At 37.7% G+C, this 24,567-nt stretch overlaps 1 protein-coding gene across 6 annotated transcripts in view; it reads left to right on the forward strand.

Moving 5' to 3' along the window:
* Positions 1-24,567, forward strand: part of FBXO16 (F-box protein 16) — a 58,524-nt gene that overhangs the window by 21,718 nt on the left and 12,239 nt on the right. For 3 of the 6 annotated variants that reach the window (XM_025462983.3, XM_025462979.3, XM_025462981.3), the window contains 4 exons: positions 1,587-1,793; positions 5,831-5,995; positions 11,773-12,005; positions 18,978-19,080. In XM_025462983.3, the coding sequence (XP_025318768.1) occupies positions 1,587-1,793; positions 5,831-5,995; positions 11,773-12,005; positions 18,978-19,080 (708 nt within the window). Of the gene's footprint in view, positions 1-1,586; positions 1,794-5,830; positions 5,996-11,772; positions 12,006-18,977; positions 19,081-19,186; positions 19,988-21,189; positions 21,386-24,567 lie in introns of those variants that run through there. The other 3 variants (XM_025462985.3, XM_025462984.3, XM_025462982.3) reach the window with 3 other exon arrangements.

A 24,567-nucleotide genomic window follows, 5' to 3' on the forward strand; every position in this document is an offset into this window, starting at 1 on the left:
CAGTTTGATCCAGAAATCCTCTGTTTAAAGGAGCTTAATCAGTCTTGGGCCTTTGCAGGCCTCTCCTGGTTCCAGTAATGATCAGCTCTTGGTTCATCCAGAAACCCATGGCCTTCCTGATTATTAGTCTTTAGTACTGCCAGTCTGTGCTGGTTTGGGTGATATCTGGTCTTAGCTACAACATCCTTCCTTGGCTGCTTATGTCACTGCTTGACATGAGTGACTCCATCTTGCTCCCTACATTTCCCCTTGAATTGTAGTTTCCAAACTGAGATTCCTGGGCCATTAAATAGATCTATAATAGTGAATAGTTTTGATCAAGAAGTATTCTTGCCAATTAAAAAAAAAAAACACATCATATGGCTCTAGTGAAGCTGACTTGTCATGCTTTTTAGGTACTCAGTATATTTTATGATTATAACTAAAGTTCCTTATAGGAATATAAGGGAAGGGAGAAGAAATGTGTGGGAAATATCAGAAAGGGAGACAGAACATAAAGACTCCTAACTCTGGGAAACGAACTAGGGGTGGTGGAAGGGGAGGAGGGCGGGGAGTGGGGGTGAATGGGTGACGGGCACTGAGGGGGGCACTTGACGGGATGAGCACTGGATGTTATTCTGTATGTTGGTAAATTGAACACCAATAAAAAATAAATTTATTTAAAAAAATAAAAATAAAAATAAAGTTCCTTATAATTCTCATTACTTTATGACAACCATAGAAAAAATATATATGTGAAATGTAATAGTATACAAAATACAGGTAGCCCCAAACTCTTCTCTAAAATTTCCCTTCTCTAAAATGAGCTAAGGGAAAAAGAAAGGTTTAGACTTCCGGTAAAATGGCTCACTCAATTGGTAGGTGTTCCCATAAGGGCCTTTATTTTGGTTTTGTCCAGTTCTCAAATTCTTATCTTTGATCAGTCATTGATCTTGGGACTGATTTAGAGTTCTCTCTGGGGGAAATTGTGAAGTGACCAAAGCTTTTGTTCAGCATGCCCCAGTCTACCCTGGCATCTACTTCCTGTCCCTGGCACTCTTTTTTTTTTTTTTTTTTCCAGGTCTTCCTATTGACATTTTCTCTCCAATCAATCATTTACACATTAGAGAGACTTTAACTCAACATACTCCCCTTCTCAGGGATATTTGCGTAGTACACCTTATCTCCAATTGTGAATGCAAACCTTTGTTTCTGGTCCTAGAGTTAAGCACTTATGAGCTAGTACAGAAACTCTGGCCAGAGAGATTGCCAAGATGCCTTCTCTTGAAGTTATATTTTAAGTATATATTTTCTCAGTTCATGAATATGGCCAGCTTCCAACTTACTGTGCTTATGTAACTACAAGTTCTGAGGTCAAATGCACTTCTGTGTACCTACTCAGGTCTTGCACATGCTCATATGTATTAATGTGAGAAAGGACAGGTAAGTGGCAAAATATCAAATTTATTAACTGGGGGAAGATATACATGCTATTCATTAGGAATAAAATATTAAGCTCACTTTCTATGCCATTCTTACCCCTTCCTCTAATGAATCTCTGGTATCTGACTAAACCTGCAGGGTTTTTTTATCTTTCTTTTTTCCAGTTTGACAAATGGACAGACTCTCAACGGAGAAGAATCTTGACAGGCCTGTTAGAACGTTGCTCCCTGTCACAGCAGAAGTTCTGCTGTCAAAAGCTTCAGGAAAAAATTCCAGCAGAAGCTCTGGATTTTACTACCAAGCTTCCAAGGGTGTTATCTTTATACATCTTTTCTTTCCTGGACCCCCGAAGCCTATGTCGTTGTGCACAGGTAAAGGCAAACAATAAGTATACGACATTTTGTACTGATAGCCTAGAAAATTCTAAAATGAGCGGGGAGAAAAAGCACATATGTAAAACCAAGAAATAGATGAGATGGTCTGTATGTGTAGTCCATATAGTTTGAATTAGCCCCTGTCTTCTTTGTGCCTCTGTATTTAGTGCTCAAAAATACATGTAAAATGATGTAAGGCATCACTAGTGGCAACAGGATAGTATTCACTGCTGGGGAGACAAATGCATATATATAAAATGGTTCATCAGCAGGATAGTTTCATGTTGCAGAGCATAGGAAAAGAATACAATTCTGAATTGTATAGTAATGCAGGCCACTTGTAAACAGAAAAGCTCAAAATGAGGTCCTAGAGAGGTATGCACAAAAAATACAAGACTCAGAGTTCAGAGTGAGTAGACTTGCTTCCAGCAGCCTTGGAAAAGGGACTGTTGTTGAAGTATACTTCTATTACTTACAAGATGAAACTGATAGCCATTTTGTTGAGAATTTTTGTAGAGTCTGGTAACACCAGAAATTACTTGTTACCATATATTCATGTATGTGTAACTTAATTTTAGTCTTTAAAATTAAAATGATGAGGCACCTGGATGGCTCAATAGGTTAAGCATCTGCCTTCAGCTCAGGTCATGAACCCAGGTCCTAGAATTGAGCCCCACATCAGGCTCTCAGTTCACTGGGGAGTCTGCTTCTCCCTCTCCCCACTACTAGTGCTCTCTCTCACTCTGGCATTGCTCATGCTCTCTCTCTCTGTCTCTCTCATACATACATACATACATACATACATACATACATAAAATATAAAATTAAGAAAATGAATGCAGTAAGAAGGGAGTTCTCAGTAAATGGTGTTGGGACAATTGGGCAGCTATCTGAAAAAAAATTCCAATAAGATAAAAGATTGGTATGAAATCAAAGGAAACCATTGAAGTACTCAAAGAAAACATAGGGAAGGAGGCCTTTGTGAGTATTATTATACCCAGAAGTCTTAAAAGAAAATACACAATTTAAAATCTTGCTTTATTCATTATATATATATTAGATTTTAAGTTGTAACTATGAACATTAAAATTTTCTTCATAAAAAAGAACTTCATTAATAAATCCCCAAACAATAAACAAGGAAAAAACATATTGCCAGTGAGTGGATAATTTCCTACTGTTTTAACGAATTCCTATAAATCTGTATTAAGAACAAATAAAAAAGATGAACAACACAACAGAAAAATGAGCAAAGGAAATGAACAAGTAGTTCACATAAAGAAATGCAGTTTTTTTTAGAAGTTTTTATTTTTAAAAATTCTTAAATGTTATTATCTTTAAAGATTTTATTTATTCATTAATGAGAGAGACAGGGAGAGAGAGCAAGAGAGGCAGAGACAGTAGGCAGAGAGAGAAGCAGGGTCCATGCAGGGAGCCCAATGTGGGACTCAATCCCAGGACTCCAGGATCATGCCCTGGCGGAAGGCAGACGCTAAACCCCTGAGCCACCCAGGCGTCCCTATAGATGTTTTTAAAGAGATAAAATGCTAAACCTTATTGTGTGATGCCATTTTTCATGACTCAAATTAACTGAGTTTTTTTTTTTTTTTAATGATCACATTCTGTATTGGTGAGGGTGTGAGGTAATAAGAACATTCATATATTGTTGGTAGATAAATTGGTACAACCAATAACGTTTTCCTTTGATTCAGCAGTTCCACTTCTTGGAATGCTTTAATATGTAAAACCTGTCTGTATAAGAATATTGTAGCATTGTTTGTAATAGCTGAAGTTTGGAAACAATGGAAATGTCCATCATTAGGGGACTGGTTAAATAAATTGCAACAATCTTTAAGATGTATCATCAGTGAAAAAAGCAAAGGTACAGAACTGTCCTACTACTTTTGAAAGGAAAAATAATATACACATATTTATTAAATAGGCCTAGGATGTTTCTGGAATGATACACAGGAGCTATAGCAGTGGTTGCATCCAGTGAGGGGAATGAGTGACCAGAGGATGGGGATGAGAGAGAGACTTTTACCTCATGTCCTTTTGGATCTTTAAATTTAGTATTAATATACACTAATTACATATTCCAAAAGTGAAACATTTCTTTAAAGAGCATAGCATTCTACATGTCCAATAATAAGAGACTATCATATAGTCATATGATGAATTATTGAATGGCCATTAGAAAATATGTTTTTGAAGAACAAAGATGCTTATAATATGTAAAATGAAGAAAGCACAATTTAAAATTTTATATATAGAATCTCCCAATTTTGTTTCATACATGCCTAGAAAAAAGAAAAGAAAAGAACTCTCTCAGGTTATTAATAAAGGTTATCTCTGATTGATTCACTGATGGGTATTGTTTTTCTTTAACTTCTCAGAATTTTCCAAGTTTTGCACAATGTGAATGTTATCATTTAAGGGAAGTGTTATTTGAAATCACTAATCCTATCATATATGTGTACCATATGTCTGTTTTGCAAGATCTCAGCATTACATTTGTTCCCAGTATTGACAGGGAGGAATGACATAGACAGTTGTTCTTCAGCTAGATTTAAACAATACTGTCATTGCAATAAAATGAGCTTTGAACCGTTTAAAAAGATGGAGAGGTGGGTCTGATAATTTTGAAAAGCTCTTACCTACTCTTCAATTCTCCTCATTCCTGTCTACCTTAAAACAAACAAAAAACACTAAAAAGCAAAAACACAAACATACAAACCCTTATCTACCCTGGGGGAATAAAAACAACTTAATACCCAGGTTAAAACAAGATGTAAGGAAAATGAGGAAAAAATGAGAAATGAGAAACCTTTCTCCTCATCCCCTCCCTCTGAAACCTCACCTCTCCATGGAATTCTGAGTTAATTAACCATATAGGGATTAAGGTTGATGTTGTTTTATTTCTGCATTGAACAAGGTAGATGTGATTTCTATTCCTGCCTGCAGGGCTCTGTCAGATTCTCTACCCTTTTTCATCCTTTCAGCTCCTGAACCTGTTATTTCTTGTAATTATGTCCTCCCCTATTCTGTAATGTCTCCTCTTCAGCACAGAAAACAATGCTAAATATACTGGAACTCAGCACTTGATAGATAGAAGGAGGGAGAATAGGAGGGCCAGAAAAAATGGATGTATATTACAGTGTTTCACCCACCACGCCTGTATTTGTTTCTTTCTTTCTTTCTTTTGTTCAAAAGTTATTAATGCTTTAATGTTGAAAATGAAACAGTTTTCCAAGGATGAAATTTGGGTTGGAAGGTTACATGTCATCTTTGCGACTCTTATAGCCAAGACACAGAACCTCTAGTCTGAACTTTATACATGAACTTGACCCTAGTTTTCAGCAAGACTTGTTCAAAATCTGTAGTAAGTTATTGGAAATACTGCTGCACATAGTAGGGTCACCTCCATCATTTGCTAGATGTGCGAGAGTGACCATGATGCCATTGGAATGGAATGAATGAGCAGAGCTGTATGAAATCTTAAAGACTATCTAGGACACACCATATGATACTACTAATTGCATTCTACTTATAAAATTTCTATTCAGTTAAATCACAAGAATGGAGAGAAAATGGAAGCATACCAAAAAATGAGTACATAATATGCAGATCTGAGCTTCGATAACCCTCATATAACTTTCATATGAACCTCAGGAACTTCTAGGAAGTTCCAAAGTCTTATCTGAGCCACAGTCCTTTCATTTGCAGCAAGAGAGTAATAATAACACCTACCTCCTTGGGGGGATGGTAATAGGTAGGTAATCAAGAAATATTGGTAATCAAGAAATATTGGTTGACTCTGAATCTAAGTGTGATTTAACATTTAAAGAAAATCCTTCTGCCTGGGTAGGAAGCACTGCAGGTAACTAAGCTTTGATTTGGAAGAAAAGAACAAGAAGTGATCTCAGGTCCAGGGTGACAGCTCAAGACCCAGAGAAAATGGGCATGTAGCCTGAGTAGGGTTTGTTTGTTTGTTTGTTTTTCCAACTGTTGTTTTTCCAACTGTTGTTTTTCCAGGTGAGCTGGCATTGGAAGAACTTAACAGAGTTGGATCAGCTCTGGATGCTCAAATGTCTACGATTTAACTGGTACATCAATTTTTCTCCAACTCCCTTTGAGCAGGGTATATGGAAGAAGCACTACATTCAAATGGTAAAAGAACTTCATGTTACCAAGCCTAAGGTAAATTTGGGGCAAAAAGTGACAAGCATACAAATATTAGCTGTTTAGGAATATGGGGGGAAGGAGGAATGAGTTAAACAGGTGATGAGGATTAAGGGGTGCACTTGTAATGAGCCCAGGGTGTCGTATGCAAGTGTTAAATAACTAAATTGTACACCTGAAACTAATACCACACTGTCGATTAACTAACTAGAATTTAAATAAAAACTTAAAAAAAAAAAGGAATTCTAGGACTAAGACTAAATTGATCAAACTTGAAGTTGGGGAAGGGACTTGGTTCAAAGGAAATAAACTATTACTTCAAAATTCTCCTTTTCTGGGCAGCCCTGGTGGCGCAGCGGTTTAGCGCCGCCTGCAGCCCGGGGTGTGATCCTGGAGACCCTGGATCAAGTCCCACATCAGGCTCACTGTATGATGCCTGCTTCTCCCTCTGCCTGTGTCTCTGCCTCTCTCGTGCTCTCTCTGAGTGAATAAATCTTAAAAAAAAAAAAAAAAAAAAAAAAAAAAATTCTCCTTTTCTGAAACTTGATAGTCTTTTTCAAGACATCCCCATGTTAGCTGACCGCCCCCATTGGACACTCCCAAACTGCAGCTCCACCCAGGGGGTTAGGATAGGAGAGATCCTCACTCTGTTCAGATTCCTGGATTTTCATATCTCTGACTCACACGCCAGGCAATTCTGACATCAGGACTCTGTGGACAATGTGCAGCATTTGCTATCAATGGGTCATCAAATTTTACCTTAGTAATTAAAATTTTCTAAAAAAATAAAAATAAAAAAAAATAAAATTTTCTGATTCTACCAGGTGAGGTAAAGTTTATTTTTATATCATTCCTAAGAAAAGTTTTCCAATAAATCCATAATTTTGGAATAACAAGTATACTAAAGTTCTTTTTAATCTAGAAACTAAGCAATGTAAAGCATTTACATATAATCATAAAAAGTAAATAATGTGAGAATAATTTTTCTAGTTGTTTTCCCTACATTATAACCAATGTTTACGTTCATTCTTATAGTCACAGTTAATTAGATGACTCATGGGAAAATTTTATGAGCCTTTTCTTTATGGTGTGATCTGTACACATTCAGAGCTGTGCGTCGTTTTGTACAATAGATGAGTTCCTGAAAAATTATGTGTAAATTAAATTTTTTAATGATTTTTAAAACCACAGGGGTATCATATTCTATGAAAAAATTGCAGTGAATCCTTTTAAAATTGAAGAAACCTTTTGAAAGATGAATAGTCAACTCCTAACTTGCTCATTTAGGTTTAGCTTTATTGTTTTAAAGTAGAATCCATCTACATTTAGTATAGTAATAAACTATGCATAATTAATATTGTTACAATTGCAATGATAAAACTAGCCTTTCTGATTTCAGTAATTGGTGTGCGCCACGAGGATTTTTTTAAAAAAGAAAAATGTAGGGATCCCTGGGTGGCGCAGCGGTTTAGCGCCTGCCTTTGGCCCAGGGCGCGATCCTGGAGACCCGGGATCAAATCCCACGTCAGGCTCCCGGTGCATGGAGCCTGCTTCTCCCTCTGCCTGTGTCTCTGCCTCTCTCTCTCTCTCTCTCTCTCTCTCTCTGTGACTATCATAAATAAATAATAAAAAAAAAAAAGAAAAATGTAAACTGTAGTGATAGAAAAAGTTGTTTTAAAAATTACCATAGTTACGATTTCTTTTTTTTTTTTTTAAGATTTATTTATTTATTCATGAGAGACACACAGAGAGAGGCAGAGACACAGGCAGAGGGAGAAGCAGGCTCTCCACAGAGAGCCTGATGTGGGACTCAATCCTGGATTCTGGGATCACACCCCGAGCTGAAGGCAAATGCCCACTGCTGAGCCACCCAGGCATCCCCTATAGCTATGATTTCAAAAACTGATAAGGCTTTTCTTAACTTTCATTTTCAGTTAGAAGGCAGAGAATGGCATTCAATAGCTGAAGCTTGGGCCATACTTGGGCAGAGAAGAGAAAAGTGATTAGCCAGCTTATAGAAGGAGAAGACGTTTTGAGTATTATTTGTAAAACTGACTTGAAAGCTTTGTCTTTAGTTGTAATTCTTTTCTATAAAATGTGCATAACTTTATTTAAAAATGATGAATCATTCTGATGCAAGAAAATTGCTTAGTATTAAACTTCTTTAGGGAACACTTTGGTATATCAAACTTTAGTTTTTCTGGGTTTTGTTTTTTAAGATTTTATTTATTTATTTGAGAGAGAGCAAAAGAAAGAGAGCATAAGCAGGGAGGAGCATACTTCTCACTGAGCAAGAACTCCATCCCAGGACCCTGGGATTATGACTTGAGCCAAAGGCAGATGCTCAACCAACTGAGCTACCCAGACACCCCAGTTTTTCTGTTTAATAAATAGACTTAAGTGAGAAAGACTAAGTCATATGACTAAGGTTATAAAGTCAACTGTCGGGCAGCCTGGGTGGCTCAGCGGTTTAGCGCTGCCTTCAGCCCAGGGCCTGATCTGGAAACCAGGGATCCTGCTTCTCCCTCTGCCTGTGTCTGCCTCTGTGTGTGTGTGTGTGTGTGTCTCAAGAATAAATAAATAAAATCTTTTTTAAAAAATAAAATAAATAAAAAGTCAACTATCAGCGCTATGTGTACTTGAATAATTTGTGTGATTCCTTGTGAGGTTGCTCCAGTGATGGCAAACATAGACAGCCACTGGATTAGAGCATAATTTACTTTCATTCAAGCACCTTCCCTCAATACCCTGTACCTGGCAGGTGCTCCAGCAGAGCTTTTGAAAGCATTTTACAAGCAAATGATTGTGGTTAATATTAGTTCCCCCAACTTTAAAATGAGAGGACTGGACTAGAATGACCTTTATAACTGTCTGTCAGGCTATGCTATCTATCCAAAGAACGTAATTTCAAAAAGACTTCATCTAGAAAAAGAAGAGTAAGTTAACCCAAAGTAGATAGAAGGAGCCAATCTAGCTAGGTTGATGACGGGAAAAAAGAGAGAAAACATAAATTACTAGTAATAGGAATGAAAGAGGGGGCATCACTACAGATCCTATAACATAAGAAGGATATTATGAACAAGTCCATGTAACTAAATTCAACCGCCTGGATGAAATGGGCAATTCTTTAAAATACAGTTTACAAAAGCAGTCTCACAAGGAAATAGAAAACATGAATAAATCTTTACCAATTTAAAAATTGAATTCATGGGACACCTAAGTGGCTTAGTGGTTGAGAATCTGCCTTTGGCTCAGGTCGTGATCCCAGGGTCCTGGGATTGAGTCCTGCAACGGGCTCCACCCGGGGGAGCCTGCTTCCCTCTCTGCCTGTGTCTCTGCCTCTCTCTGTGTCTCTCATGAATAAATAAAAATAAAATCTTTTTAAAAAATAAAATAAATAAAAAATAAAAATTGAATTCATAACTTTCCACAAAGCTCCAGAACCAGATAGCTTCACTGGTGAATTCTATCACACATTTAAAGTAGAAATACCAAGTCTACAGAAATTCATAAAATAAAAGATGAAAAAAAATAAAAAAATAAAAGATGAAGGAATACTTCCCATCCCATTACCTTTATACCAAAACCAGATAAAGCCTTTACAAGAAAACAAAACCACAGATTAATATTCCTTATGAACAGAGATATAAAAATATTAGTATATTAAATCAAGTTCTATATAAAGAAAGGATAATACATGATGACCAAGTGGGAAGTATCCATGGGAAGTAAAATTGGCATAATATTAAAAATATATATATAATTCACAGAATAAAAGAGAAAAGATGTATAATCACCTCAGTATATGCAGACAAAAACATAAACAAAAGTGCAATATCATGATTTTAAAAATTCTCAAAGACCCTAGGTGAAGTGAACAAAACTTTTGTTTACTTAATATAGAAAACTCATCAGTTTTCATTATATCCTATTTTTTTAAAGTGTCAAACATTTTGTTACTTTTCAGAATGAACAATGTTTATTTATATATTATTACTAGCACTTATGCCTGAATTTCCCCCCTGAAATTTTTTATTATCATATATTATTTATTACCAGTAGTATTAAACTAGACCTTCTTCAGCAAAAACAGATTTTGTTCAATATAAGCTCAGAGAAATTATTTTTTTTTAATTTTTTTTTAATTTTTATTTATTTATGATAGACACACACACACACAGAGAGGTAGAGACACAGGCAGAGGGAGGAGCAGGCTCCATGCACCAGGAGCCCGATGTGGGATTCGATCCCGGATCTCCGGGATCGCGCCCTGGGCCAAAGGCAGGCGCTAAACCCCTGCACCACCCAGGGATCCCAGGCTCAGAGAAATTAAATGAATGTCCATTCTAAATGAGACCTGAACAAAATATTAAATATTAAACCAATAATGAGCTATTATATAAATATAATTTATATAATATATAAAATTATAAATATATAATTTTATATAAATATAAAATTTCTTCTTAATTTACCAAACTACAATCATTCATTAAATTAATAAATACTTATTAAATACTGATCGAGTCCTGCATCGGGCTCCCTGCATGGAGCCTGCTTCTCCCTCTGCCTGTGTCTCTGCCTCTCTCTCTCTCTCATGAATAAATAAATAAAATCTTTTTGTTTTTTTTGTTTTTTTTAAATTTTTATTTATTTGTGACAGTCACAGAGAGAGAGAGAGAATGAGGCAGAGACACAGGCAGAGGGAGAAGCAGGCTCCATGCACCGGGAGCCCGACGTGGGATTCGATCCCGGGTCTCCAGGATCGCGCCCTGGGCCAAAGGCAGGCGCCAAACCGCTGCGCCACCCAGGGATCCCTAAATAAAATCTTTTTAAAAAATACTGTTGTATGGTCGATGCTGAGTATAATGATCCTAACCCTGCTTTCAAGGAGTCTAGTCTAGTGGCCTAGGACATAGACAAATACCCAATTACAACACTGAGTACCAAGTACTGTCCTGTATCAGAAGTAGATACAAAGAACACTTAAAACAAGGGTAAGAAACTAACTGATTCTGCTTGAATGGATTGGGGAATTTCTTAATTGTCACAAACAATTCAAGCAAACCAATTTACCATACAAAGCTTCCCTAATCTCTTAAAGAACAAAAATTAAGCCTTTAATGGCTTCTCAACATACCATTAACCACTTCCCTTAGGTTACAACCACATAAAAACCTTATGAATTTCACACACAAAAATAGACTTTCCATTTGGGAAATTAAAGCAAAAGTATTCTTTGGGAGCAGTTAAGGTTTTGATAATTGATAAAATCTATAGTCTACCTCTGTATAACTCAAAGTTGTCCCTATGTGTTACAGATAATTAAGCCTGGAGAACTAATTTTTGGAATGTGCACGTGTTCATGAGTCAATTAACTGCAGTCGTGAAAAAATTATGCAATGATGTGGTGGAAGAGGTGGCAGTACAGGATAAAGAGGTTTAGTGCAAAGGCTTGAAGCAAGACAGTCCTAGATTCAAATTCTGACCTTCTGTCTTACTACTTATGTAGTAGAGGACAAGCTCATCTACTTGTCCTATCTTCAGTTTCCTCTTCTGTAAAATGGGAGTAGTAACTATTACCTTTTAGAGTTATTATGAAAATTAAATAAAATAATACATGAAAACTTCCTGAGACAGTACCTAGCATATACAAGGACTCCTGGGTTGGTGGCTGCTTCATTATTGTCACCTTTATCACTGTAATTGTGGTGATGCTGCTGCTGCTGCTTTGTTTTATTGTTGTGATTTTTATGATGTTCTAAGACCAGAAATAATTAATTTTCTTGTTCTAGACGCCTCCAAAAGATGGGTTTTCCATTGCCAATGTTCAACCAGTTACAAGCAGGTCTCCAGGGGAAAAGCAGTCTCCTGCATCAGCTTTCCGGTCCTCTTCCTCTTTGAGGAAGAAGACTCACGCAGCGGAGAAAGAACTCCCACCCTGGCGATCCTCTGATAAGCACCCAACTGATATCATTCGCTTCAATTATCTGGACAACTGTGACCCCATTGAGCAAATCTGGCAAGGGTGAGAAGCTCTATGCTCTTCTCTATTTATTTGCTGTTAGAAACAATTTGCTGGCACTTAATTATATGACAAGAGGAAAATAGAATTTACTGTGAAATGCAAATATCTTTCAATACATAGAAGCAAAAAGTAATTGAAAGGTAAATAAACCACTATTGGCAAATTTACCCTGTTCATTTGGATTTGATTGCATCTTGTAGCTATAATGACTTAATGTTACAGCTTCTTTTAATATTTAAGACTTCAAATTTCAGTCTAGCACCATAGAGTTCGTTCTGGTCTTTTCCTTTTTCATATTTGCACCTCCCTTCTCTGACAGTGAGAAATCGGGCTTTCATATTTATTTATACAAGTTATATATACACATATATGAGTTTGATTATATATTATATGTACATATATAAGTTATATAAAAATTCTATACTATGTAGTATATATACACATTTAAAAAACAGTATATATTTACTTACAAATTCAGAAAGGAGGGGATCCCTGGGTGGCTCAGTGGTTTAACACCTGCCTACAGCCCAGGGCATGATCCTGGAGTCCCGGGATCGAGTCCCACATTGGGCTCCCTGCATGGAGCCTGCTTCTCCCTCTGCTTGTGTCTCTGCCTCTGTGTGTGTGTGTGTGTGTGTGTGTGTCTCTTATGAATAAATAAATAAAATCTTAAAAAAAAACAAATTCAGAAAGGAATTTCAATATAACTAACCCATTTCATAATTAAAACAAATCTGCTGAGACACCTAGGTGGCTCAGTTGGTTAAGCTTCTGTTTTCAGCTCAGGTCATGATTCTGGGATCCTAGGATCAATCCCCACATCTTTGTCGGGCTCCCTGCTTAGTGGGGAGTCTGCTTCTCCCTCTCCCTCTGCTGCTCCCACTGCTTGTGCTCACTCTCTGTGTCATATAAATAAATAAAATCCTAAGAAAAAAATCTACTAATTAGAATTCAATATTTGTTTATAATTCTTTTTGATTTTAGTCTGAGGACATATATTCATAATACTGTGTTCCAAAGTTATATGGGTTCTTTTTAAAAAATATTTTATTTATTTATTCATGAGAGATACAGAGAGAGAGAGAGGCAGAGACATAGGCAGAGGGAGAAGCAGGCTCCCTGCAAGGAGTCCGGTGTGGGACTCCATCCCAGACTGAAGGATCATGCCCTGAGCTGAAGGCAGAGGCTCAACCGCTGAGCCACCCAGGCGTCCCTGGGTTCTTTTTTTTAAATATCTCCTTTTACCATCAGTGTAGGTATGTTACATTGTTCTAAAGTTAAAACTATATAAAAATATACAAGAAGTGCACAAAAGATATACTCACATCCTCATCTCTTCTACTCCACTCTCACCCTGTTGTCTTTTCCACCCCCATTCCCACTAACAAATCTCATTATTTTACCATTTTTCAATTATATGATTGGCAAAAGCTTTAAAAGTTTGACAGTACTTTCTGTTGGTAAGGCTGTGGGCAAACAGCCTCATACATTGCAGGTGGGAAGATAAATTAGCATAACCTTATGGAGGGGTGTTTGACAGTTATCTAGCAAAAATACGTATGCATTTACATTTTGACCCCCAAATCCCACTTTTAGGAATCAACCTTGAAAATATGGAAAGAATGTTTGTGCAGGGGTTTTACTGCAGGATTGTTTACAACTTTTAAATATTGTGAATAACTTAAATTTTCATACATAGTGTCTGTTGAATAAACTATGTATGGTCCATTTACACAGTGGTGAACTAAGGCAACAGTAGAAATGAGGAAGCGCTCTATGAACTGATAAGGAGTGAGAGGGTAGGTTGTTAAGTGAGAAAAGCAAATTTTAAGAGAGTATCTATAGTATGCCACCCATTGTACAGAAAGAGGAAAAAGTAAAAAAATATAAATCTGTATCTGTATATACATACGTATGTTTATTTGTTGATAGACACACATATGTGCATGTATATAGCACACACATATGTCCATGTTTTCAGAAGATATTTCAACAGATTAACATCAGGGCAGCATAAGATGGTGGCAGTATACAGGCTCTGGTGCCATATTACTTGGGTTCAAATCCAGACTCCCACACTTCTAATGTGATCCTGGGGAGTTCCTTAACTTCTCTGTGCCTTGGTTTCTATACCTATAAAATGGCAGTAAGTAATATCTAACTCATAGGATCCCTGTGAGGTAATCCTCATGTATGTGAAATGCTTATGATAGTGCCTGACACATAGTAAGTAAATACCTCTTTTGTAGGATAGTTTCTAAAATTATATTATTTGGCTAATAAAAGAAAGGATATTTGATGTAATGAGCACTGGGTGTTATATAAGACAGATGAATCACTGACCTCTACCTCTGAAACTAATAATACATTTATGTTAATTAATTGAATTTTTAAAAAATTAAAAAAAAAAAGAAAGAGTAATTCCAGAAAGTTTGGTGACTTGGGGACATTGAGATTACATGTGTATTTTCAGGACTATTGGAGTCCCTTTGGAGGTGAGATGAGAGTGGTATCCCTAACTAGGCAAGAATTGAACTCTTTGAGCATGCAGACCATGTCTTACTCATTTTTATATCAACACTGATTAGCTTTGCAATACTCATTAACTGATTTTGAGAGAAGTATAGCCTTTGAATTCATGAACTTTATCTAGTTGTATCAGAAAAAGCCTAATTAGTTTGCTGGTAATTTAGAAAATATTGGGCAGAAAAAAAAAAAAAAACAAGGTACAATCAAAGCTTAAAAGACATTCTACCATTTATATTAAAGTAGATGGAGGGATCCCTGGGTGGTGCAGAGGTTTGGCGCCTGCCTTTGGCCCAGGGCGCCATCCTGGAGACCCGGGATCGAATCCCACGTCGGGCTCCCAGTGCATGGAGCCTGCTTCTCTCTCTGCCTGTGTCTCTGCCTCTCTCTCTCTCTCTCTGTGATGACTATCATAAATAAATAAAAAAAATAAAGTAGATGGAGAAGAAAGAATATATGTATATATTCATAAATATCTATACATAAAATATCTCTGGAATATACACAATAAACTAATATATATCACTTGCCTTCAAGGAAGAGAACAGTAAGTTGGAGACAAGGATAGATAGGACAAATTTCACTGCACATCCTTTTGAACTCTTGAATTTTGAATCATTGTGAATGTATTGACTGTGTATTGATCAATATATCCATGAAGAAAATATTTAAGAGTATGTATATGGCCCTTAGTCTGAACTATGGTGGTAAATGAAAGAGAGGCAAATTTAGATACCCAGGCATATGTATGGTACATTAAGTGCTATTGTCCTGAGTTTTCTGTGAAACTCAAATACTTTTTGTGAAAAGCAATAATTACATTAAATGTTAATGTATTGAACATCCAATTAAAAGTCAGACATTATCAGAACAGGTAAAAAGGCAAGAACCAACTGTATATGTTTTACAAGAGACACACCCTAAATTTAAAGACACAAATAAGTTTAAAAATGAAGTGATGCGGGATTCCTGGGTGGCTCAGCAGTTCAGCGCCTGCCTTTGGCCCAGGGCATGATCCCAGGGTCCTGGGATCGAGTCCTGTGTCGGGCTCCCAGCATGGAGCCTGCTTCTTCTCCCTCTGCCTGTGTCTCTGCCTCTCTCTTTTTCTCTATGTCTATCATGAATAAATAAATAAAATCTTAAAAATAAATGAAAATGAAGTGATGGAAAAAGATGTACCATGCAAAGAAATAAGCATACGAAGGCTAGAATGGCCATTAACATTAAATAAAATAGACATTAAGATAAAGTATTACCAAAGATAAAGGGCAGCACTTCATAATAATATAAATATTAACTAAACGAAAATATGTAACTGTTATAAATGCATATGTACCTAATTACAAAGCCTCAAAGAACATAAGACAAAAATTGACAGCTTTAAAAAGATAGACAATTCCACAAACACATTTTTTCTAAGTGCATGTGCTATATTCACCGACATAGACCAGATGCTTGGACTCTTCGAAGAGTCAGTGCCATGGGGAAAAATAAAGAAGTGGGGAAAATATTCTAACATAAGAGACATAACCAAATACAGTTTGAATCTAGATAGAATTCTAATCTTTCAAAAAAGAAGGCGTTCTTGGGACAATTGCAGAAATTTGAATATGGACTGAATATTAAATGATAATAAAGAATTACTGTTCGTTTTCCAAAGTATCATGATACTAATGTGGTTGAGGAGGCAAATGTCTTTATCTTAGGAGATGAATATTGAAGTATTTAGGGGTGAAATGTCTGTAATTTATATTCCTATGGTGTAGCGAAAAATACATACCTGCACATATATGTGGCTTGTGCATGTATACATATGTATCTATATATAGAGAGAGAGAGAAAGCAAAAATAACTGAATGTCACTAATTGTTGAATCTAGTTGGAGAGTGTATGGGTGATTACTGTGCTATTCTTTCAACTATTTTGTATGTTTGAAACTTCTTAATTAAAAGTTGGGAGAAAGTTTTGCAAATTAAGCAACAAGAAATATTTGGGCAAAGCTGATCTTTTAAATATAATTTTTATAATGGAAATAAATATATGTAAGAGTAGAGAGAATACAACCACTTGTAACCATCAGCTAGCATTAATAGTTTTGAATTCATGACCAATCTGGTTTCATTTATCCCTCACCCACTCTGCCCTTCCCCCAGGTCACTTTGGAGACAAACCTAAATGTCATTATTTCATTCATATATATTTCAATAAATACCTATCCTCAAAAGATAAACTCTTTCTAAAAATCATGATATGATATCACATTGAAATCAATAGATGACTCCACAATATAATCAATCAAATATCAAGTCAGTTTTGAGGTATCTTTGAATGTCTCATAAATAGTATTTTTAAACAGTTGGTTTATTTAATCAAGTTCCAGACGAAGTCTGTGGATTGTATTTAGTCCATGTGTCACTTAAATCTTTTTTGGATCTAGGGGCTTACCCTCTGTCTTTTTCTCTCCCTTGTAATTTGTTTGTTATAGAGATCAACCTGTAGAACTTTTCACATTCTCAATTTTGCTGATTGTACTCCCAATATGCAGCTTAACGTGTTCCTCTGTCTCCTGTACTTGGCCATACTGGTAGTCAGATCTAGAGGCTGGAGTATATAAGATCATGTACTTCTATCACGAGGCACATAACTTCTGGTTGTCTCTTTTTGTGTGTAATGTTAGTGGTTTTGAGGACCATTGCCTAGGTCCATTATTACAGGTAAACTTTTTTAGAAAGCACTAAATGATAAATATGTTAGGCTTTACAGGACGTCACTCTGTCACAACTGCTCTGCCATTGTAGCCTGAAAATAGTTAAAGATAATATGCAAAAAATAAGCATGAGTATGTCCCAATATAGCTTTATTTACAAAAACAGGCACTGGGCCAAGTTGGCCTCAGAGTTATAGTTTGCTGATCCTTGCTTTATCCAAATATATATGATAGTTTTAGAAAATCAATACTAATATTGATTCAAACAATAGGATTACTAAAAACAGTTTAAGATTTCTTTGCCTGTGTTTTTGTCCTTATATTCTACTAAGAATATTCAAATTACTATGTTAAAGTCCCTAGTTCCTCAGTGTAGTAATACCAATTCCAGAGACAAGATTGTTTCTTTTTTTGTTCATTTTGTTCTTTTTTTTTTTAAGATTTTATTTATTCATTCATGAGAGACACACAGAGAGAGAGAGACAGAGAGAGAGAGAGGCAGAGACACAGGCAGAGGGAGAAGCAGGCTCCATGCAGGGAGCCCAACATGGGACTCCATCCCAGGTCTCCAGGATCAGGCCCTGGGCTGAAGGTGGTGCTAAACCGCTGAGCCACCCTGGCTGCCCTTTCATTTTGTTCTTAAATTTGGGGGATTTTGTCCCTTTGAGAAAAATTGAAGATTCCAAAGTCAGATATATAAAACAAAGTATATTTGGAAAAGTCTAGCTTCTGTTCCTACTCCTCCATACTGTTCTTTGTTCTTGATTGGATCTCATGGGAATTACTTATAGGTAACCAGTTTTCAAAATGTTATGCTACAGTCCTTCCGTTTTTAAAAATATTTATTTTTATTTTTTAAAGATTTTATTTATTTATTCATAAAAGACACAGAGAGAGAAAGGCAGAGACATAGGCAGAGGGAGAAGCAGGCTCCAGGCAGGGAGCCTAGTGTGGGACTCGATCCTGAGACCGTGGATCACACCCTGAGCCAGGGGCAGGTGCTCAACTGCTGAACCACCCAGGTATCCCGTATTTCTTTATTGTTAATTTTTATTAATTGGGGCACCTGGGTGGCTCAGTGGTTGAGTGCCTGCCTTTGGCTCAGGTTGTTATCCCGGAGTCCCACATTGGGCTCCCAGGAGGGAGCCTACTTCTCCCTCTGCCTATGTCTCTGCCTCTGTCTCTGTGTCTCTCATGGATAAGTAAATAAAATCTTTAAAAAAAGAAAAAAAGAAAAGAAAGAGTGTGTGAGAGAGCACAAGCAGAGTGAGGGACAGGGGGAGAAGCAGACTCCCTGATGATCAGGGAGCCCAATGCCAGGTTGATCCCATGACCCTGGGATCATGACCTGAGCCTAAGGCAGACGCTTAACCAACTGAGCCACCCAGGTGCCCCTAGTCCTTCCATTTGACAAAATTTAAGTAAATACATCTGTTTCTGAAATAAAATATACACAACGCATACCATTTTATTCACCTTTCTTTTTTCATATAACAGTATATCCTGGAGATCACCCCACAGCTGTATGTAGAAATACCATGCTTTCCTTTTTGCTGTGCTCCATTGCATGGATTTGCCAGAGTTTATTCAACCAGTTTTCTAGTGATATTATATTTGGCTCCTTTCCAATTGAATGAAAACAATCATTTAAACCACAGGAACCACAAAATCAAACAGACAAATAGCTATACAAATTTAGAATGATTGTTTGTAATGTGCTAATGACTTTGAATTTACAGGAGGAGGAAAAGACATGAAATGAACCCAGATTTCAGTCGACAGTCACGTGATAAGAAAAATAAATTGCAGGACAGATCTAGGCTAAGAAAAGCGCAGTCACTGGTAAGTATTACTTATAAAAGCTTCTGTACCATAATGTTTATGAAAATTGCTAGATCTCTAATCCTATTTGTGAAATGAAATTTGTTTGTTTTGTTTTTTTAATCAGAATCATCAAGTGGTGATTTAAATTCTAGTCTCTGACTGACAAGCTATGTGACCTGGAAGACATCCTTTATTTAATTTCTCTAAGCCTCTATTTAAAAAAAATATTTAAGTATAGTTGACATACAGTATTGCATTAGTTTCAGGTGTACAACATTGTGATTCAACATCTCTATACATTATGCTGTGCTCACCACAAGTAGAGCTAACATCTGTCATCATACAACACTATCATAATATCTGTGACTGTATTCCCTATGTGCTACTTTTTATTCCCATGAGACTCTAAGTCTATTTTCTCATCTATTTAAAAAAAACAAAACTGGGGACCCTTCAATGGCTCAGTCAGTTAAGCCTCTGCCTTCAGCTCAGGTCATCCTAGGGTCCTGGGATCAAGCCCTGCCTTGGGCTTCCTGCTCAGCAAAGAACCTGCTTCTCCCTCTCTTGCTGTTGCTCCTCCTGCTTGTGCTCTCTCTGTGTCAAATAAATAAATAAAATAAATAAAATCTTTTAAAAAAAACCTGGATGAACTGAAGTATATGAATCTGCTGTGAAAAAGTATACAATATAAAGGGAACATTATTATCATTGATTCTTCTGCTGTGAGTCCTTTGGGGTGAGGGAGAATGGGCTATAGAGATTTCTCTAGAAATTACTTACTTCTAGGGGCCCCTGGGTGTCTGCCTTCTACTCAGGTCAAGATCCCAGGGTCCTGGGATTGAGCTCCCACATCGGGCTCTCTGATCAGAGGGGAATCTGCTTTCCCTTTTTCTCTCTCCCCACTCATGCTCTCTCTCCCTCACTCACTCTCTCAAATAAAGAAATAAAATCTTAAAAAAAAAAAAAAGAAATAAAATCTTTAAAAAAAAATAAAATAAATTACTAACTTATAGAGTGAAGGTTCAACTTACCTAAGAAAAAAGGTGTACTTTCCATAGTTTTCCTGTTACCAGTGGAGCATGATTATAAAAGTGCACTTCAAGTCACTTCAGAAAAAATGAATTAGAAACTTTTCCTTCCCTAATTAAAAATAGCTAATTGACTACCTAATAAAGTCAGTGATTGTGACTAGGGAGCATTATTATTTCATAGCAGAGTTTTCCAAATTGTGGTTCCGTACACCCAGTGGATCCCTCTCAGCCCGTATGAGAGTCTTTGGAGCAAAGTAGAAAAGAATAAGGGTGGAATAAAAAGTTCATTTTAGTAGTAAAGATTTAGAAATAAGCTGAGGATACACACTCAAGGAAAATTAATATAAAATAGATGTCAATTGGGAGAGGAATAAGTATGTACTTATGAATAAATCACTTTTAGAGCTCTGCTTTAAAGCTATTACTTTCTGTTTAAATGTATTTTCAAGTGTTATGTTTCAAAAAGAGAGAGAGAGAGCTTTTTAAAATGAGCTTTTTAAAAAATAGGGCAGTCTGTATTGAGGAGCCAATTTTGTTGGACTGGATGAGGTTTATAACAGACATATGTACAGATGCCCAAGGGAATGGAGAAGCTGAACGCAGAGCAGTAAAATTGTCAGTGAAAACGATTAATTGAGAAAAATAACTTTATGAGGCTTATCACACAGGCCATTTAGGCACACTTCTGCCCAGTTTCCCAGCCCTTTCTAAGCCAGGAGTAGAAGAGAAATCCAGGGGAGAGCTGGGAATTTAAAGGACGATAAAAGTTGATGGTTGATGTATGCTTATAAATTATCAGCACAGTCAAGCATTTCTCTGGCTTAAAACACAAGACAAAATAAAAGGCTACACAGAAGCCTTCTTTAGGGGCTTTTGACATTAACCATCTGTCACACACTAGAAGGGTTTGCGTACATTAAAAAAATTCATTATATTTATAAACTTTAAAAGTTGTGCTCATTAAGGGAGACCAGGACAAATTAGACAATGAGAGAGAATGGTGAAGCCATTAATAAAATGAAGTGTGCAGTTGTATTGATGTACTTGTATTGTTTATGTAAATATACTAATTATAATCACTATTTATGCTTGGTAGTTTTGATAAGGAGCATAAGGCATCATTAAACCCTCCAGAAGCGGGATCCCTGGGTGGCGCAGCGGTTTGGCGCCTGCCTTTGGCCTGGGGCGCGATCCTGGAGACCCGGGATCGAATCCCACATCGGGCTCCCTGCATGGAGCCTGCTTCTCCCTCTGCCTGTGTCTCTGCCTCTCTGTCTCTCTCTGTGTAACTATCATGAATAAATAAAAAATCTTTAAAAAAATAAAATAAAATAAACCCTCCAGAAGCGTGCTAGGATCATTCTCTCGGTAAGGATGCCTATGACAAGCCTGGTTGTGTGGGGCCGCGAGGCAGCGTGTGGCTCAGGCCCGCTCTCCACGTGGTGGCAGTTTGCCCTCACTGTGGGCCACCTAGCTCAGAGGAAATAAGCAACCTCCTCAGTAATGCAAGACAGTTGTGAAAATTAGGAAATGCTGGATGTGGGACCTGAGAGAAGAGGAAATGGGTTTTGAGGAAATTCAATTAGGGGACAGGAAAGAAGGGAGCAGAACTCGAGACTTGCCACTGCAGAGAGGGTGGTAGACGCAGCCTGGTGCCATGGCAATGGAGACAACACCATGTTCATTCAATAGAAAGTTCTCACATCCTTTAGATAGGTGTATGTATGGAGATATGTAGGAGGAACTGGGCATACAGGTGAGCGGCAAAATTCAGGGGAACACATTATAAAGGTGAGGATGAGAAGGACAGACCCTCAAAGTGGCCCAGAAGGTACCTGAGACCTGAACACTGAGGATTCCTTGGCTCCTGTAAGCAGAAAATACTTGGATACTTGGCAAAGGTAGAGCTTCATGAAATGGAATGACTGGAACAGAAAAAAAGCCCGGGAGCATGAAAGTACAGAGAAAAATTCCTTAAGCCATCTCTCCAGAACTGTGGGCATCAGGCCACTGAGACCCAGCTTCTTCATTCTTTGCCTATCGTGACTTACAGCTTTCAGATGTGAGAGGGGGATGCCTGGGTGGCTCTGCCTTTGGCTCAGGGTGTGATCCCAGGGTCCTGGGATTGAGTCCCGCATTGGGCTTCCCACAGGGAGCCTGCTTCTCCCTCTGCCTGTGTCTCTGTCTTTCTCTGTGTGTCCCTCATGAATAAATAAAATAAAATCTTTAAAAAAATAAAACAAAAAAACAATGTGAGAGATGTCTTTAGAAAGAGAAACCTGTTTGGGGAAACAGGTTCAAATCCAAACAGCGAGCTTGTGATGTTTTCTATTTTTTTAAATGGGCTTTGGTTTTCAAAATCATCCCCTTAGGGTAAAAGGGTACCTACCTGATTGCCTCTTAATGCTTTTAATTCTAAAGCTGCCTCTTAAAAACAAAAAAGATATCTATCTATCTATCTATCTATCTATCTAGATATCTATCTATCTAACAGAGAGCAAGAGCACAAGCAGGCAGAGCTGCAGGTAGAGGGAAAGGGAGAAGCAGGCTTCCCGCTGAGTGGAGGGCCTGATGCAGGGCTTGATCCCAGAACCTCAGCCAAAGGCAGACACTTAACCACTGAGCCACCCAGGCCACCCTAAAGCTGCCTCTTTTTTTTTTTTTAATATTTTATTTATTTATTCATGAGAGACACAGAGGGCAGGGACACAGGCAGAGCGAGAAGCAGGCTCATGCAGAGAATAGCCCAACGTGGGACTCGATCCCAGGACCCCAACCTGAGCTGAAGGTGGCGCTAAACCACTGAGCCACTCAGGAGCCCTAAAGCTGCCTCTACAGCTGCTTCATTTAAACCACCTTTGGTGTGAATCCTTGATAGAAGATGCGAATAAAGCCTAGACCTGATCACTAATGCTTTACAATTTTGAAAACCATTTATTAAAATTAGATACATATCAAGAAAGGTCCGTTACTCTTCATTATTAAAATAAAACTCCATACAGGACAAAGCAATTGAAAAATATAAACACTACCACAGTATAGCAAGTACTACCATCTTAATTAAACTTCAGGAAATTTCCCATCTTGTATAAAGACATAGAAAAAAAGTTGTTTTTCATCTCAAGAGCCAGACCCACACTGCCTGTTCAGGAAGGGGAAGGTGGGAGCTGTCTCCCTGTGGGAAAACCTTGAAGAGCTTGTGAGGAGGGATGCCATCTTGAGGGCTGAGATGCTACAGGCACCTGGACTTCAGAGGAGGGGAAAACCTGCTCTGTAGGAGATTAAGGAAGTTTGTTGTTTCTCCTCCTGCCTGGGAATGGGAAGGTGGAGGGTAGGAGAGAAAGAAGTGGTGGAGAAAGAGCTAGCCAGGAGGAGAGAAGCTCAGACATGTAGGGGAGTGGGGCTAGGACCCATTCTGATTGAACTTATTTGCTGTTGCTGGGATGTCCACCCCACCTTCCATCGCTGTAGTAAATTCTCAATTTACACATGAAAGATCTCAAAAGTCTAGAAGACCACGAAAACAAAAGCCCCTGGGACAATTCACAAAAAACCCAAAGGTGGGTTTTGGACTTGCCCAGACCTGGAGGTAGACTTAGAGGATCCTGGCTGACATCTTGTTTCATCTCATTTTTTTTTCTTTTTCTTACCAAGTGAAGTATAAAAACCTTAAATACCTTTTATCTCACTTTGAACTTTTGCTTGGAGATTAGAAGTCTTCACTTTCTAGGTTCTGATTTGGCCACAGATTTCAAAGAGCTTGCTGTTTCAGGGCATTCACCTAAATCCAAGTAACAAAAGCCTCTAATTGCCTGCTTACTCTAATTGCTTTAGATAACAACTTATCGTTTTCTGTGCTCTGCTAATTCCAGCCTCTGCACTTACCTTCTTCAACACTTTCCAAGATAACTTGATTCTTAGTATTCTAAGAATACTAAAGGTTTTTAAAATGCTTCTGCAAGCTTCCTCACCTTTTTCTTTCTCACCTTCTCTGAGTCAGAAGAGGAGGAAAAAAAGAATAGACTCTAAATCGATACCTGATTCTTGTCATGGAAAGAACAATGGTTTAAGAATCAGAAAACCCAGAGTTCTGGCCTCCACTCTATAATTAACTGGCAATGAGTTTTCATTTTCCCATTTATGAAATGAGAGTTTGGATTCCAACATCTTTAAAATCCATCCCAGCCTACGGTCTGGAGCAGTGGGACCTCACAGTCCCCTATAAATGTTCTCTCCCCACTCTCTTCTGATACCTGAGGGACACAGCTGAAGCTCAAGTGACTTTTTTTTTTTTTAAGATTTTGTTTATTTATACATGAGAGACACAGATAGAGAGAGAGGCAGAGACACAGGCAGAGGGAGAAGCAGGCTCCATGCAGGGAGCCCGATGCAGGACTCCATCCCGGGACTCCAGGATCAGGCCCTGGGCTGAAGGCGGTAACAAACCGCTGAGCCACCCAGGGATCCCTCAAGT

Source organism: Canis lupus, chromosome 25 (assembly GCF_003254725.2).
Source record: "Canis lupus dingo isolate Sandy chromosome 25, ASM325472v2, whole genome shotgun sequence".
In the NCBI taxonomy this organism is placed as follows: domain Eukaryota; kingdom Metazoa; phylum Chordata; class Mammalia; order Carnivora; family Canidae; genus Canis; species Canis lupus.